General features: G+C 39.8%; 1 protein-coding gene across 7 annotated transcripts in view; it reads left to right on the top strand.

The window, feature by feature from the left end:
* PTPRD (protein tyrosine phosphatase receptor type D) overlaps positions 1-19,004 on the top strand; it is a 1,574,709-nt gene that overhangs the window by 1,507,052 nt on the left and 48,653 nt on the right. For all 7 annotated transcript variants that reach the window (XM_082842820.1, XM_082842821.1, XM_082842823.1 and 4 more), the window contains one exon: positions 8,270-8,445. In XM_082842820.1, coding sequence (XP_082698946.1) covers positions 8,270-8,445 — 176 coding nt within the window. The remainder of the gene's footprint in view (positions 1-8,269; positions 8,446-19,004) is intronic.

Raw genomic sequence — 19,004 nt, 5'->3', positions numbered from 1 at the left:
TATAGATGATGTTACAACAACTTCATTATCTGTGAGATGCGCAATTTAGCCCCTTTAAAATGAGGAAGCAGCTCACGGAATCACTGCCCCTAAGATAAATCTAAATTTAAAAAGTAAAGAGAAGAAACTACTGATATTCCCCTGTACTATCAGTTCACCATCTGCCACTACACTTGTGCTCTACGTTTAAGTCCTGTCTTAGCTTCTGTATAGTGTTGAGAGGTAAATCTCTACCGATTTGTTTAACACAGCGGTCAGCACATGGTAACATTCTCCAGTTTCACATCTTATCCATGCTGTGAGTTATCTTTTTTTTTTTTAACAGGCCATATCTAATAACCTGATATATTTTCAATAAGTAAAAACAAACAAACACAGGAAAATCAGTTAATACCATCTAGCCAACATTTTCTAATAAGCGTTTAATTATATTATAGTGAATATAAATGTTCCATATGAAGCACTAACATTAAAGAATTAAAATTGTTTTCCTCAGTAAAGAATAGCTGTCATGATATTTCCCACATTGACTCAATAAATATGATTCCTTTTCCTCCCTCTTGGTTCATTCTCTCATTCTCTCTCTTTCTCTTTCCTCTCTCCCCCAATCCCAGACACTAATGACTAATCTGTGGGCACCTGTAGTTTGTTTTATTTTGCTCTTGAAATTCTATTTAAACTACTGAAGGAAGTTGGTTAGAACACATGCCTCATCTTAAACAAAACAAAACAAAACAAGGCTAAATCTCATCCCATTATTGGTTGAGTTCATTTTTCTCACATTGTTCAGAACATCAAGCGCTGAGTTAGCTCAATTTCTCTAACATTTTCAGTTTTCAAGTTAATTCTTGTTTTTTTTAACATTGTAATTGGAGTATAATTGCTTTACAATGGTGTGTTAGTTTCTGCTTTATAACAAAGTGAATCAGCTATACATATACATATGTTCCCAATATCTCTTCCCTCTTGCGTCTCCCTCCCTCCCACCCTCCCTATCCCACCCCTCTAGGTGGTCACAAAGCACCGAGCTGATCTCCCTGTGCTATGCGCTGCTTCCCACTAGCTATCTATTTTACGTTTGGTAGTGTATATATGTCCATGCCACTCTCTATTTAAATGGCATCTCTCTCCTGCATGCAGCAGAGCAAGTGGTGTGGGGATCTGTTATTCCCCAGCTCCTACCTCAGCCTGCACCTGTGGTGCTTCTTACCTAGAAAAGAGAAAAAGCATTTTTAAGCGATGGCTAGTTGTGTTGTTTTTTTCCTTTACTCTTGTTCCCAGGAAGCTAATCAAAGAGTAACTCAGAAAGCTCTATGAGTTTCTTTTTATCTCCATTTTCTTTAGTTCAGTTATTGGGATTTTCTTTTCATTTGTATTGTACATCTATGCAGATTGTGCTAATCTACAATTCATTACTCTGATGCTGCAGAGAAACCTAAGTCATCTGCGGAATGGCTCTGTTTTTAGAATATAGGCACAGGTTGTACATGGTTGGGAAGTTAAAAAATAATTATTTTTGTCCTCTCCGTTAATTTTTTTTTAATATAGGAATTAGGAAGGGGCCTTCCAGATTTGGAATTACTTTTTGTCAGTAGAGTATTTAGGAATGACTAGCCTTATTTCATTTCTGTTTATCACATCGATCATAAGAATAACTAGCATCCACTGGTATTTTAGATATTTCAAATGCATTGACTCATTTGACTCTCACAGGGGTTTTGGGTAAGGAGGTTATGAAAGTGCTGCTTGTATTTTAGGATATATATATATATGAGGGGACTGGGGCTCTGAGAGTTTCCTACAGACAGAGCTCCTGTCGTCATACTCTGCATTTCATTTTGACTACTTCATTGCTGAATAAAGCCCTACAATAATTGCATCCTTATTAACATAAGCTAAGTAGACCAAAACTCTGTGACTTGGCTGAAAAGGCATGCTTCAGTGGCCCAAAGTCTGCTTTATATTTCAGGGCAAAGTGCCCCCTAACCAGAAATCAGTTCCCTCTGTCAGAAGTGCTGATAAGTCCCCAACACGTGTAGCTAATCTTAGAATGCATTCAAAGACAATCCAATTGCCCACATCCTCCTCTGTAGCCACTCTCATAACCCAGCCTCCTCAGCAGTGCTGAGGAATAGAAAACCAGAGAGCAGAGGACGGAGAACATCGAGAGGGTGGAGGCTGGGTTCACAAGCTCTTTGAAAGGTATCCCTTCCGTTAACTCATGTGGTGATGAGCTGCAGTGCCCACAGAGCAACGCACACTTCTAAAACAAATTGTCCTACATACGGTAGAAACATGGAGGGTCATTTGCCAAACTGCAGTCACATCCGGGGAAACGCAAGAAGCGTTAGTTTTTTCTGGTATGTTGCGAAGAGAATCCTTCATTTTGCTACTTCTGATGCAGCTGTGGGTGGCTGCCATGGTGTAAGTGAAGGAGAAAGAAGGCCTGCGTCCCTTGAAATCAAATAAATTTTCTAGTAAGTTATTATTGTATTTCATTTTTCTATTTTCTGTTCTCTAGTTTTGCCAGTGTCAGCAAACAAAGTAAACAGTTTTTTTCTGCATTGTGGGTTGTAAAAATTACAATCTAGGTCTTAACTGGAAATTCATTGTTGTTGGAGTTTTTCTTTTTATTTGTGTATTGAAGTGGTGGAGATGTTATTTACTAAATAAAAGATAGCTTTTGTGCTCTAGTGGATCCCGAGTACTTCCATCTTACAACAGGGAATAAACTGGCTTACTAAAAAAACAATTTCTTTTTGACACAAACTTCACAAAGCGTTTGCAGAGTGAAAGGAAACAAAAGTGCTGGAGTTTTGATGCCACACTGTAAGTTGGAACAGAGTCAGCCAGTGAACTGGAGGTCTGTCTCCAGCTCTGTAATGCTGTAGTAGTTTGTCTTCTGGAGCCCTGGATGGCATTCTCCCTTCCCTCTGATGCTGCCTCTTACTGATTCTCGCCTCCACAATTCAAGGAAAGCTGCTTTTTCTGAATAGACTGCGTACTAGCCTAGTCCTACCCCCTCCTCTTGTTTTTGAATTTGTTTATTTTTTTATCCCACCAGGTTCTAATCAAGATTTGAAGTATCAATCACACCAAAAAAATCTCATCTCAGCACATCAGAGGTAGAAGCAATAGGAATCAGCTTGAACGATCATCAGAGCATGTTCCTACCCAATCTGAGAGCCACAAAGCCTCTATTTATCTTAAAATCTTCACAGAGATTTCTGAATCCAGGAAGGTTAAGAATACCACAGAGAGACATCTTATTTTAGAACTCAAAGGCACTTGAGGGAATCAGTTTGTCCGACGCACCTTGTTTAGCAGATAAGCAGTCATAGGTCTGGACAAGTTGAACGGACTGCCCAAATGTCAAAGAGCAACCTACCAGCATGCTGCCCTAGACTGGAGCTCTGGTTTCCCGGTCAATTTCTCTAAAGCCTTAGCATGTGCTTAGTATTGTTCCAAGAGGCACATATGACTTACCCTCCAGTGTGGGGTGACACAAAAGTACACACTTACCCCTTATGATTACTTAATTTCACATCAATAAAATAATTCATGTACTATTTTGGGTCCTGCTTTTTTCACTTAACATCAGAGCTAAGGCCTTCATTATTAAATTTTTGTAATTCTAAACACCTCTCGACAAGAGAAATCTTTTCAAATCAAATTATCTGCTGACCTGAAAAAGCTAATGCAAAGCGAGTTGTTTATTTTTTTTTAAACTGGACCCACATGACCCAATTAGTTCTCATAAAATTAACAAGGGGAAATAAAAACTTATTTTAACCCAGGCATGACAAAACAGCTCAGATAGTGTATTCTTTGACATTTCAACATGCTTTCGAGGTTTTAAAGCATTTCTCAGTATGAGTTAATTATTCATCACGAATATTCTTTCAAACGTAGTAGCTTTATCTTTCCGAGGATTCCTCTCCTTTTGTTAATATTCAAACACACAGGGGAACATTATTATGAATCCCTAAAGTGTTAATCCCATGCTTAAATGAAGCAAAATGGCATTACCCCTGCATGTTGAACTCATGATAAATTCTCAAAGTTTTTCAGACAGAAAAACAGGGGAGCCCAAACTTCATGTCCAGGCTAAGTTTTCCACTGAAAGCTGTAACTGGCAATTCCCAGTGAATAAAATGAAAGCCTAAACCTGACCCATCCCTGTTTGAACAGCTGTTTGCTATGGCTCGCTGTGCATGAAGAACACAGAAGCCCAGTTCTACCAGTCATTCACCTCATCACAATATCTGTTAAAGCCTTGAGTTTTATAGCTCTTAGTTTGCCCAAAACACAAAGACCCAGTATAAAGCATGTAAGTAATAATTTTAAGCACCACAAGAAATAACAGTCCATTAACTGATGAAATAGACTATAACACAGGAATGGGGAATATTGTGGGGTACGATATAAAGTCAAGATCTAGCCTCAGTATTCTCACTTACAAGATTAGAATGATAAACAATTATTATTGGTGTTGGAACTGTTTACGTGACTTATTAATTGGAGAATACACATGAAACAATACACAGGAAATCATGAAAACTTACTTTTATAAATGAAGTAAAGCCATGGATACCTAGGAAGAGCAAGTTTTAGATCTAAGCTGTTTCTCTTGGACAATGACATTAAGACCACCTGTCCAAGAGGCAATCCTACAGCAGGGCCAATCCTAAGATTTTGCCTATGATGAGCTTCAGACGTTTTTTATGCTCTTGTTATTTTAGTAACTCCTGCCCCTCAAAAAAAAAAAAGGCAAGGCACACCATTACCATAGTTTTGGACAAAAGTCTCCCTGACTCCAAGAAATAAAAGGAATCAGCTAATTTATAGTGATCCTGTATTCTTTCAGTTCTGCATTTTAACTTAGATTTCTATTCATCATAGCCCCAGAAGAATTCAGTGAATTCTCACACACTTCTCTTGGATCAGTACTGCATGCTGATTAGTGTTGCATTAGTGGAAAGCCAGCATAGTATTTTTTTTTTTCCATTGGGATTGATTGAAAAATTGTTCTAAATATATCGCATTGAAAATTGAGGTCCCATCTACTTGAAATACACTGCTCTTTAATTTCAGATTCTGATATGGGGTTAATATTTTTTAGAAGGGCAAGCCACCACCATTTCTCAGATCTTTTCTCATTCCTCTTTCTACACAGCTTGTTATGTTGGGTTGTATGAATGTAGGACACATTAGGCCTTAGAGCTTCTAGACAACATAGCCATTTCTCACATCTCCACATTGCAAAAGACATATGAGAGAACTTACTGGAAGTGTCTTTTTGCCAGAGTGTGTAAAGGGATTTGCCAGGAGGCTTTTATTCCAGGTACTACCTCCTTACAGACAAGTGTCAAAATAGAAGAGGAGCCTCACACTATTTTCAGGATATAAATTTGAGCCTAACAATTAGCTCTCCTAGGTACTGAATTATTGTTTTCAATTCTCTTCTTTCCAGAATATCAAGTCCCAAATTCTTAAAGTATTTGGTGATACAGTATGGATCCCAGGTGCCTAATAGTTTTCAGGCAGAATTTTTGTATTTTTATCCCTGGAAAATGCAACCATTATTCAGTATCAACCTATTCCCCCTAAAATATAACGACTTATTGTTCAAACTTGAGCAATATGTCAAAAACCAATTCATTACATAATAACTGATTAAAATTTATGCAAGAATATAGGATAGTTCTGATTCCCCTCCTTTAGATATGAGTCTCACACCCACCTCCTCTGTCCTCAGATGTGTTGTTCAGACACATTTGTTATCATCCTTGATGAGAGAAAAATGGCATAGTGCCCAGCTGATGCATTTTCTGAGTCATTAAACCAGATTTCTCCATTTTTGAGTTTTCTTGGAAAAAAGTTTTCTGTATTTTGGTAGCGGAGTGAGGCTCTTAGCCAGAATTCTTTCTATCAATTCTTTAATGTTAACTGCTAAATTAAATTATTTAAAGTGGGCTTTTCCTGTATTATAATATAGACTCATTGGTGGCTCAGAACCAAGTCCTGTGGACATGTAGATGTGCGTGCTTCCCCAGTGGTTGTAACCTGAGGACTTTATTTAAACTGTCCTCTGAATCTACAGTAATTTGGTGTCAGGGAGGAATAGGATCTTTATCAACAGAGGGCTGCCAGAACCCCAACTGCTTCTTGAGTAGCTATAATAGATGAATAATGTTACAACCAACCGTGCATTTCAGTTTTTGCTCAAAAGGCTTTTCACTAATGCTGGTGGTATTCCATATCCATGTGTTCATCTTGGAGCCCAGCAGTTTCCATCTGACTTTCATTACTTTTTCTTGAGAGGATCAGTTTTACAACTGGAATCAGAAAAGCAGTCAAAGTAATTGCAAGTGGCAATCAGTGAAATAGAGTAATCTTAGCTTGGGAACATATGTTCCATTATAAAGAAAATATTCTTTTTTTTTTTTTTTTTTTTTTTAAATAAATCCAAGACTAATATTTTCCCAGAGTAAGAAGGGACCATGTACAGGTTCTATTGCTACCTCCCTGTAAAGTGTTTGTTCCCCTTCAGGGATAGGCAACTCATTACCTCTGGAGGAAATCTATCCCCTTTCTGATTCTGACTTTTATTATACTGAAGATGAAATTCATCTCTCTGTAGTTACATCCTTCAGAACTGAAAGACTCGGGTCTCAACATAGTAAACTTCAACCTCTCTTCAGACACTTATGGGCAGCTCTTACCTCCAACCCCTATCTTTTTGCCAGGTTATAATATATATTCCTTTCTCATAAGGAATAGCTTTGATTTCCTTAATCATTCCAGCCACTCTTCTTGAAAGAAACTCAAACTCCCCCCCATACCCATTTTAAAGCTGTTGTGCTGAAGGAAAATTAGACTTTTAATCAGAATATCTGTATTACATTACAGCAGTGCTACTTATTAAATGTTGGAACGGAAGCACAAAATTTGCTCTTTTTGTCACTAGGGATAGCAAAGGTGAATAAAAGAGATGTGGTCTAGAGGCACATAAAACAAGCAATAAGCAAGTTAACAAACAACTAAATATGTAATTTCAATGTGTAATAAGTCATATAAAGAGTTGCCAAAGGGTTCTTAGGTCCCAGGGTATCAAGGGCAGGCCTTCTGAGATGGAGGCTGAGTGTTTTCCGATGGGAACGAGGCAGAGACTGTTGTAGGATGTGGGAGGGTACTAAGCTAGCAATGTTTTCTAACAAAGTCATCATCTAGAAGCAGGCCAGCGTCTAGAGTTTAGAAAGCGAGGAGGTGAGTGGGACAAGATGAGTCTGGAGAAGTACAGAGTTTAGCCATTGTTTAGTCTGGAGAGGTACAGAGTGTAGCCATTGTTTAGTCTGGAGAGGTACAGAGTTTAGCCATTGTTTAGTACAGAGTTTAGCCAGAGTGTAGCCATTGTTGAGAGTTTGGATTTTATTTAAAGTATAAGGGGAAGCCATTGTTGGCTTTGAAGAAGAGACATTACAGCGTCTGAAATTTATTTTTAAAAATTGCTCTCATACTAGATAGAGAACAGACTGCAAAGGACAAAGCAGAAGCGGAACAACCAATTAGGAGGCAGTTGTCATAATCCAAGGAGAGATTTCATGTGATACAACAACCCGTTGAGGTTTAAACGAGAAGCAGTACCCTACAGCGGTTAAGACACAGATGTAGCAGACTGCCTGCCTATAATTAAACCAGACTCCACCAGCGTCAGCAAGCTTTGTGCACCTCGGTTTCCACCTCTGTGAAAGGAAGATCATGACAGAACTTCACAGGGTTGTTGTGAGGACTAAAAGAGTTTATATATGAGTTTCCTCTTAGCTAAATCTGGAAAGAATTTTTCACTGTTATGACATGTTCCACCCTATATTGCATTTACAGGCTCAGGCATTATTTTAGTTGTTTTTTGTCTGGAAACGAAGAAGAGAATGAGTGAGGAAAGTGACCAGATAATTGTTTATCCTCCTTTGCAAGCTATATTTTTCTGATGCAATGGAGAAAACAGACAGCGTGTGAGAGAAAAGGCATTCTATGGACAATTGGTTGTGTTTTTCTTTCTTTGGAGTCCACTTTGTCACATGATAAATACAAACATTGCATTACTCTAAAGTAATGGTCTCAATAAGACCTATTTTTGATCTTCTTTAAAACCCAAACTTTAATATAGTGTGACTCCTCTTAATATAACATTGTCATTAGGGCATGTCCCAGGCTGTTTCCTCTTGTGATATGTTCACCTCATTGAATAACACTCCTTGTTTTACAGGAATCCCAGGAAGTGACTATGTGAATGCTAACTACATAGATGGCTATAGGAAACAAAATGCCTATATTGCCACACAGGGATCTCTCCCCGAAACATTTGGGGACTTTTGGAGAATGATATGGGAACAACGGAGTGCCACAGTTGTTATGATGACAAAACTAGAAGAACGATCCAGGGTAAGGATGAATGTCTACCTTCTCCCTTTCAAAATCTTCCCTCAGATAGTTCCTGCATTGCATATTTTATTCTGGTCAGAATCCAACCTGTCTTTAAGCTTTGATTTTGTAATAGACACTAATTGGGAATGAGCATCAACAGCTTAGATTAAACCATTCTTTAACATTCTTTTGCATCTTTCAAAAAGGAAATTCTCTCATGTTATGATGTGTGTGATCGCTAAAAGAAAAAAACAGCACTCAAAGAAGTAGACAACTTGGTTAGAAAAAATAAATATTGGACATCTTTGTAAAATCCACATTGAACAAGAACACACAGACTATGGGGGAGAATCTCACCATATGTACTTCCCAATATTTTCAACTTTTTCTTTCTCATAATCTGCAGTGTAAAATCTAAAATTCTGTGAAAGAGGCTCTTTTTAAAAATTATTCAAATTAGCATAAATTAAGTCAGGGCAGCCAAAAAAATGATGTTGGTTAATACACTGCTGAGAAAACACATAAATGTGTAGAGGGCATTTTGTTAGTTTAGCCTTCTCCAAAATGAATAGATTTTAATAATGGAGTCATTGCTTAGTAAGGTCCAAGAAAGGAGTTTTATTCATCATATGGGTCCAATATTATGGAGCATGGCACATTAGTTAAATGCTCTTGATTTGCAAAAGTAGAACATAATGGGTAAGCAGGACGCCATATTCCCAAGTGAATATGCCAAGTGAATATCGTAGCCATCTGATGAAAATCAGTCTGTAACCTTGAGAATTTAAGGAACAAGTAAGTCTCTGACAGATCACTGAAGACAGCACATACTCTCACTGTGTGGGGCCTTCGGGGCAGAGTTTGAAACCACTGGTAGAGGGCTCGTTCACTGGGGTCACAGTACTATCAAAAAGGAGATTCAGAAGGAAGCCAAAGCCCAGCTCCCCATTTGTTGTGTGACAGTTGAGATTTTTTCAATGTTCTCCTAAGCTCAATACATGACAGTTTCTCTTAGCCCCAGTATGTATATGAGAGAGGAGTTATAAGCTGCTCAGGAGATTCATAAGGGAAAAGCTCAGACTTAGGAAAATATAAAAAGTCCCAGCTGTTACCTTAAAGCTGGGAAATCAATAGATATAGTACACAACTTGTTTAGCAAACCTAAAAAGCAATCAGGTCTTTTCAAAATGTGAATTCTACAGAAATATTGAAATATTGTCTGAAAAGAATTTAGATAAAAACTTTGATGGCTGCGAAGACGTCTCTGTGTTATACTTTACATGCAAATGCCATTCAAAATGGATGTAAATAGATCCATTATTGACTTGTACTCAGGGTAACCCCTATCTAGCAAGCCCTTGCTTTAAAAACAATCCCCCGCCCAAATAATTATTGGATATAATCGTTAATCATTCTAACAATGCCTAACATGTATTGGATACATTGATATTTTACAACAACCCATGAGATAAACACTTCTGTGATTTCCACTTTATATATGAGTAAGGCCAGGACATTCCAGAAGGTCACCTAAGCTCATTCAGTTACCAAGGTCAGAGTGAGGAATTGAAGACAGTCTGTCTACACAACATCTGTGCTTACCCACCAGGCCGTACTGTCTGTTAACACTTCTGTGAAGCGGAGACAGCTGAACTGTTATATTACAGCACACATGTAAATCCAAGCTACTCGGACTGTTCTGCCTGGAGATACTGGCTGGTAACAAGCAGTCATTTGCAAAAGCTGTTTTCAGTAAAACACACATTTTTATCTTGACACTGCAGGCCTTCATTAAGCCATGCACAGAAACTTGTTTTGAAATAACCGAATGGAATTCTGCCCCTTTTCTCCCTAATTGCTTCTAATAATAAAATTAGTTCTAACTGGCCCCACTGCCAGTGCAACATCTGATGGTAATGAGCAATTCTTGGCAGAAGGCATTGTGACTTAAATACCTACAGTTTATCTTTATGTTGCAGGCTACCTTTTTTTCCCACCTCAGAGAAACTTATTTGGAAGTTACTAAATGAGCCTCTGTTTGCTCTCTTCATTAATTACTCTTTGCTCTTGCAAGTTACCTTTCTCCTTTGTTAAATGACCTGAGGAGGCCAAGTAAAGTGCTGTCTTGTGATTTTTATTCTGCGGTGGTTCAGCCTATACCCAAACTTATGATGACGTGCATAAAGCCAATATTTAGAAATCTCAACCATCATCAGCCTAATCATACAAATGAACCCTGACCCCCAAGGCCCAAAAAGGCATTTGTTCTCCAGTCTAGAACACTTGAGAATAAGGGACCAAATGCCCTAGAGAGAGCTAACAAAGCCCTGGTCCTTCAAATTATCTCACCCTGTCTTCATCTTCCTGCCTCACATCCTCCACTCCACCTTTCCCCTGTCCACTTGCTGTTTCCACCGAAGTCCCAGGGAGGAAGCGGAAAGCATTCCTGGATTCTCAAAACAAGAACATAGATTAAATTTTGCTATAAAAACAGTGTTATAAATAGTGGTTAGTTGTTGCTGAAATATACAGCTCCATACCTGGGGAACTTTGTGAGTTATGTGGGCTGACCTGGGGACTCAATTCCCAACAGCCAAATTCAAAGTAGACATAGGAACTAGCCTGGCTTTACTTAGAAACAGCCTGTAGTCCCTCTTATAAAGAGAGGAGGTCCAGGTAGTTTACACAAATCACCTCTCCAAGGGCTGAAGCTTGAAATTTCATTATTTGGATGAAGGCTCAGGTTCCTGAAATAATATTCATCCCCTTGGCTTGTTGAAAAAAAGAGGTGTGTGTGTGTGTGTGTGTGTGTGTGTGTGTGTGTAAACACTTCTGTGTATTACAAGTAGGCAGGAATACCTGTTAACTGGAGTGGGAAAGAGAAAGGAAAAGGAAAGGGAAGAGAAGATAGCATGATATTACACAGAACTCCCTGGGGACACCACCACTAGCGGAAGCTACCTGACATAGTTCCAGGTAGGGGTGCCTTGTGGTCAAATGTCTGTGTTTAGATCCTGACTTTAGTGCATACTAGCTATGAGACATTGGGCAAGCTGCGGGACCCCTCAAAGTCTCCTTTCTCCTTTTTCGATTACGTGAAAGGCTTATGGTTATTGTGAGTATTGCCTGAGACAAGGAGTGTGACACGGTGGCTCAGTGAGTCTACACTATTATTTTTTGGTTGAGATAGAGAAGTTGGAGGCTTTACCATTATAACTTCAGTCTCCCCTAAAGCTGGCTTCCAAATAATTCAATTTTTGTTCCCAAATGAAATGAGTTTGTTTCTCTATGGTTGACAATGAATCCTAACCAAACTTAGAGTCACTGCACATGGCGAAATGTGCCCACTGTCCCCAGGATGGCACAACCATGCATCCTAGTCAAGAGGAGAGTGTAGCTCAGAACATGGGGTTCTTCTGCACTTGCCTTTGACAGAATCTCCCGAATGGAGACCCTGAGACAGGGAATGTGTTAATCAGTCTACAAAAAGACCACGATAGAACATTCTGGCTGCTACTTTCACATATCTTGAAGAATACAGTATGAAAATAGTAATGTCAACACGAGTTACATGGAGTAATAATTATCACTAAATATAATATATTCTTGATACCACATTTCCTTCTGGTTCGGTTTTTCATTCTCCTTCCTCATTCTTTTTTATTTGGTGATGCTAGGGAACTCTCCCTTTAAAACCTACCTCCTGTGTTTTCCACCCTCTTCTGTACCAAGGCTCACCCTCACCATCTCTCTGTGGTTGATACAGCAGCAGGGCTTGTAACCTTTGCTGAGTTAGAATAGTTCACTCAAGCAAAAGGATACTGGGTTCATTAGCATGTGTTAGACATTTCATTGGTCTTTAGTTAGAGAATTGACCATTTTTAGTATTTGGAGGGCTAAAGAAGCCCTTTACAAGTGTGAGGTATGGCTTAGGGCTTAAGGTGGCCATTTGAAAACTTAAGTTCTTTGATTTTTCAAATGCCAACACTCTCCCTCACATGTGGCCTTGAAGGAATCCCAAACTTAAATCAGGAGACTATTTCCACGGTTGTACATTCACCACTTATCAACCCTGAAGAGAAACTGTGTAAGTTGAATATTTTCTTTGAGTTTCATTAGAATGAATGAATATATATATATATATATATATATAAAGCTAAAAACTAGAGATTTTGAAGGTAAAGTTTGATTGCTGCCTGAAAAGGCACAGATCAGTTTAAAGCCTTGTATACTGTGTGACATGAGGTACGGTTAGTGGGTTTTATTCCACAGTTTCCATCTTTTTTGCCAAATCCTCTCAAGTTCTGCAGAGTTCATTGATTCTGCAGCGAGTCATTCTTCTGCCCCAGAATGTGGTCTCTAATTGTTTCCATGTTTCATAACATGCCAATAAGCACATGAATTGGTTTGGGCAACCACATGGAGGGAAGAAAAAGTTCGGAAAAAATGAAGCACCGGTACCGGTAGGAGAGCAAAATGTATACAGCTGGGATTTCCACTCCAAGGGTGTTATTTGTGGGCAACTGGGACACATGGTTGGCAAGCCTCACTTGAAGCATTGGAGTCTCTGAGGTAGGATTTGCCAAGGTGATTCCTGGTCCAGGAAGCTCTATTATTTAGTGGGTGATTGTTCACTTTTTTTTTTTTTCCTTTATCTATCTGCTTTTTGCTGTTTCTCTTCAACTTTGTTCCCCATCTCGAGGTATACAAGACAGAGGGAACGTGTACACCTATGGCTGACAAATTCTTGAGCAGCCTTGAGTAGTGTTAGAGGGTGAAATGGCTTCACCGAGGTAAAGGGATAGTTGGCTTTCACTTGTCTTCCCAGCCTGCCTTCAGTCAGTTCCCATAGTTGACACTTATTGTTGCTTCATGTCTTGCAAGTTTTATAGTGGGAGTTGATTCACTTAAAGAGCGATTATTGTGGTGGTACTTAGTGCTATAAATGTCAAGGATGGGAGTGAAATTTTGACACCCAAAAAATGGGACATGATTTGAATTGTCATCCAATGTGGACCACATTGATTAGTGGTAAAAGCATAGAATTAGAAGTGAAGAAGTCTATACTTGTTTCCCAACTCTCTAAATCCCATCTTCTGTTCCCAAGTAGAGAACCAGACAACCCAGTTGATGGCATCCATTGCTAGAGCAGATCCAATGTTCTGTGCATCATGACTTCCCTTAGGCCAGGAACAGGAAAATCCCTGCTCCAGTAAATATGGTTGTTTGTACTAATGAATGGAGGTTAGATGCTGTCAAGCCCAAAGGGACCAGGTTGGCATTAACTACACTATGGTAGTAGTTTAGGGAGTTAAACTTGATGCTTGGCCAGTAGAGCACTTCTGACCTAAAGATCACTCACTCTTCCTATGTCCTCTCCATTCCTCGAATGTCACCTTAGTAAATTTACCCCAACGGAGAGTGACAGTGGGCTGGAGACATAGTCACACTTGCTTCTGTGGCTGAAGGCAATTCTGGGCAAAAAACAGCAAAAAAGGAGATTTTGATCAAACGTTTTCTTGTTTTTCTGTAAAACAAATCTTGAGATTCTTTTCAGATTATGAGGTCCTTTTGGGTTAAAAGTTGGCAGAATCCCGCTGAAGATTATAAATGGCAGTGTTATTGTTTTCATTGCCGTTATCGGTTTTGGAAGGCCCAGCCTTGGCCAGTGGCAGACTAATTCTTGGCCCCTCTGGTTTGTCAAGGTTCGGTAAGTTTAATGGAGAGCAAATGCTTTCCAAATGCCAGGTCTGCGTCCTTTTCCAAATAGAACTGGAAGTGCCAAAGGCCTTGAACATTTAATTTCTCAAACTGCAGCCTAAAGCACTGCCTATCTAGGGCAACAGAAACTGCTTTTTCCTTAAGCAACTGTAGGGACGGCAGTGCAAACACTGCCTTTGAAGTCTGCCTGATGTATGGGATTGTTTTTGAAAAGTGGTGGACACTTAATGTATATAGGACACTGGCAACAAAAAGAATGATACTCATGTTGGCAACCTAAAGGATGTTTGGGTCCTTATCTGGCAAGTTCCACACTTTTGGTTTTCTCTTGTCAACAGACACAGTGTCAGATAAAAGAGAAAGAATCCCACCAATTTCTTAACTGTTTGTTCGCTTCCTGGATTTTCTACCTTCTTTGCCCATCCCCCCTCCTCTATTTAGAATGGCAGTCTACAGATTCTGGCTCAAAACATTCCTATTCAAGTGAATTAAGCAACACAGCCCAAGGACTGAGCTGGACTGGGTTGGGGAGATGCAGCTGTGCTCCCAGTGACATTGTGCAAAGCCCCTCTTATTCTCCACATTCATGTTTACAGCACTCCCAGGCTGGATTGTCACTTCTAAGATTTTGAGAAGTGTGGATTAATTTCTATGCCCAGGCAAGGCAGATATTCAGCTCGTATGCACCAGTATAGTTCTACTGGGTGTTAAAATATTGAAATGTATCAGTACTGGCTGGTATACAAACATTATCTTTTTATTGAAACTTTGTCATCTAATGATATTTCTCAGTGGCAGTGACACTGGAGCATTGCTGGACCACAGGCAGCCACTAGGCAGACAAAGACAGATGCAGAGGTGCCAGTAAGGCTGCATGGAGCGCCCAGCCACTGCCAGCAGTGATTGGGGCTGAGGGGCAGACTCCACAGACCCAAACCATGAGGGAAGGGTTGATAGCCAAGTGCTCTCTGGACATGAAAGAGAGCCATTTCACACAATTTTCCTCTGGCTACAACAAAGTGCTAGGCACTGGAGATATAATGGGAGAAATCATTGGAAAGTTCAGTGCAGCTCCCTCTGTTAACCCCTGGCAGACGCGCTGTCTTATTCTGTTCGGGCTACAGTAAGAGAATGCTCTAGACTGGATGGGTTATAAACAACAGAAGCTCATTTCTCACAATTCTGGAGACTGGGAAGTTTAAGATCCAGGTGCCGCTTCCTAGTTCATAGAAAACTGTCTTGTTGTATCCTCATGTGATGGAGGGGTGACAGAGCTTTTATACAGCACTAATCCCATTCTATGAGGGCTCCACCCTCATGACCTATCACCTAGCAAAGGCCCCACCTCCTAGGGGCTTCCCTGGTGGCACAGCGGTTGGGGGTCCGCCTACCGATGCAGGGGACGCAGGTTCGTGTCCCGGTCCGGGGGGATCCCGCATGCCACGGAGCGGCTGGGCCCGTGAGCCATGGCCGTTGAACCTGCACGTCCAGAGCCTGTGCTCCGCAACGGGAGAGGCCACGACAGTGAGAGGCCCACATACTGCAAAAAAAAAAAAAAGGCCCCACCTCCTAATACCATCACATAGGGGATTAGATTTCAATGAATTTTGAGGGGACACAAATATTCAGTCCATAGCATACATCAAACAAAAGGGAATATCAGGTTTTTAAATTAATAAATGGTTTAGAAAGTGCCTGAACAGTTCAATGAACTGATAAGCAGTTTTATAATGTATAATTTGGTTTACTTAGAGAATAATATTTTTCAACTTTATGGTTTTATTTATGAAAAGCTATTTATGCTGGTAGTCAAATGCTTTAATTTCACTCTCATTTCAAGTATTCCTTTGCCCTTGATTCTCCTCTAAATAGTGGTCTGCAAAGAGAAAATGAAAAGGGGAAATACACAAACTAGGTAGTTTTGCCATTTGAAAATAGATATGGCTAAATATTGATATTAGTTCAGTGGAGAGAATGACACTATTACTGCAAGAGAAGAGAATCATTGAGATGATATCTCCTTATTTTGGAAAAAACAGTTCAGCATGTAATTCTTGTGTCCACTAAAATATATCCTAATATTTACCTGAAACTTTCATTATATCTTCCCTTATTAAATGTGTTGATAGTTGTGTGTTAACATTTCCTTTTTCCCTATATTCACCCTGATTTGCATTATCTAATGTTAACATACTGGCCACTCCTTATAGAAGAATCCTCTGCCCAAATGTACTAAATACTGATTTCCAGCCATTCTCAACAATAGTTATGGTTTTCCAGGTATCATTTATTGTCCATTCTAAATCCTTCTTTGGTTAAATAACCTGGCCCTAGGCAGGCTTTTCCAAATAACATGTGGCAAATGCATTTTGGTTCAGTGATGCTGGGACCCTTTGGAGGTATTGGTTTGTTGCATTTAGAATTCTGATGCTTCGCCATGCTGCCATGCTCAATAAGGCTTTGTTAAATTGAAATGAGGAGCTTTTGTTTTCATAAAGTTTTAGGCTATTTAAAAATAAGCCAACCTAGACCACAGTATAGTTGATTATAAAGTTGGCTTGCACGTGTCGAGTGCTCATGATGTGCCAGGCCATGTCCAAGATAAGCCATGTGGAAGTAAAAATGGAACTAGAAGGAGAGCATTTCCCCCTAAGCACAGTCAGCAGACCTGCTGGATCAAATCCTACAAGATAGGGCTTCCCTGGTGGTGCAGTGGTTGAGAGATGGCCTGCCGATGCAGGGGACGTGGGTTCGTGCCCTGGTCTGGGAAGATCCCACATGCCGCGGAGCGGCTGGGCTCGTGAGCCATGGCCGCTGAGCCTGCGCATCCGGAGCCTGTGCTCCGCCACGGGAGAGGCCACAACAGTGAAAGGCCCGCGTACCGCAAAAAAAAAAAAAAAAAAAAAAAAAATCTCCCCCAAACTCAGCCAGGAATCTGAACTGTCTCATTCAGTTTAGGCCTCAAGTAGAGTTACTGGGCAATGTTTCTAAACCACAGCCTGGGTAGTGAGTTCTGTTCCTCTCCTTTTCTACCTCAGAGTCTAGTACATTCTCTTCTCACAGCAGACTGGGGTCCAGGTGCATTAAGGGAGTTGTTTGCAATCTCACACCTACCTACTTGAAAAAACAGGAAATGTAAACACACCTCCATATTTAGTCAGTAAGGCTGATGGATTGGGGGCAGGACTGCGTTTTTCACTACAACCGTCCCCATAGCCACTCACACTTTACCGTCCATCTAGAACATCCTAAATACATATCTGCTGGGATTAATAACATATTCATTTTTTCCCATTCAGAATGTTTATAACAACCACCACAAAAAAATTGAGAACATAATCTACTTAATAGTTAATAACAGCTATTCCCATTGGATACCTATTTGTGTTGGCCATTGGGTTCAGAGTTTCAGGTGCAAGATTTTTGAGGCTTACAATAGCCCTGTCATGCTGGAGATAATCATTCCCATTTTATAGAAGAGGCCACAAGGCTTTGATCCTGGAAATAGAGAAGCAGCTTACTAGCCAGCCAGTGAGACTGCCTGACCTTCCATGAATCAGTCCTGAAGGCCTCTTGTAGTCACTTCAGAATCACATAAGAAAAGACAGAAATCAGTATTTTTACTCACTAGCTCTGGTCTTCTCGTTCTATATACCCAAAGGGGAGCCTCCTACACGTCTCAGTTCTCACACTCAGCTCTACGAATGAAGCCTAACAAGTAGGAACTCTCTAGAAATACCTTCTGAGGTTTTTCTCCCAGGAAAAAAATGGTGGGGGAGGGGAGTGGTTATGGTCAAAAAAAACATCTCAAGAGAGGAGAATGGAGCTAGTTCATTTGCATAACTGATTAGAAAGAAATGACTTCTATTATTTTCCCGCATCCTTTTAAATTTTTTCCTCACTAGACTTCTGACTCGCTCTCTCTAACATTAAAATCAGAAATTATTTGTTTAGTGTACGGCTAAAAACGAAAGGCTTAAAGGAGTATTTGTCAGTAAGTCCAAGCCCTTAAATTTAGCCCTGAGAACTTGGGTGAAACCTCTGCAGGCTACTCAGAGGACGAGGTGGAGTGAAGAAGGGCCGGGGTCCTCGCTACTGAAGGGAAGAATGTGTCGCTGTAGCTGTTCAGATAGCTCAGGGAACGCTTCTAATCCCACTGCTGAGACTGTATGTGTGCATGTGTGCAGGCATTAGAACGTTTATTTTTTCATAAACTCCCCTTGCGAAATATTTCCTGAGAGAAAACGGCAATGTTTAAATATATTGGCTTCTTAAAAAATGGCTCCTAGTTTCTACAGTTGCACTTAAAACAGTTTAGAGGATTTCTTTTAGTCAAGAGTAAGGTTACAGTACATTATTTAAAATGAGTACAAGAACTTTTGTTTTATTCTTTTAGCTAAAAATGTTCACAATATTTACTCCTTATAGTAATGTTTTGTGGTAATTTTTTTTTCCTAAAGACGTCAGAGTCTAAGCCAAAAATAGTTGCAGTTCTTAAATTTATTACTAGAAGTATGAGAAGAGTATAAATTTAAGTTTTCCTACATCTTAGGTATGGAGTGGATTTGTAGATGGAAAGTCACTCAATAATGGGGTCATTTTTCCAGAGGTCACATAAAGGCTGGCTTATGGTTCTTCTTTTCCTTTTCCTTACCTCACCAAAAGGTCTGAGGATAACCAATTCCCAGCTTTGAAACATAATAACATTGAATTGGGTTCCGTACATTGTACTGACCTTCTAGTTCATTTTGTTGCATTAATTTGCCCGCCATAGCGGTGTTTGTCCTCATGGGATTTGACCCGTGGTTTTGATTTGAAAGGGTTGATGTCCAGCTGAAACTGTTAAATAATGAGTT

The sequence above is a fragment of the Leucopleurus acutus genome, assembly GCF_964270905.1.
Source record: "Leucopleurus acutus genome assembly, chromosome: 7".
NCBI lineage: Eukaryota > Metazoa > Chordata > Mammalia > Artiodactyla > Delphinidae > Leucopleurus > Leucopleurus acutus.
The sequence above is the reverse complement of the archived record's forward strand: the minus strand, read 5'-3'. Positions and strand labels throughout refer to the sequence as shown.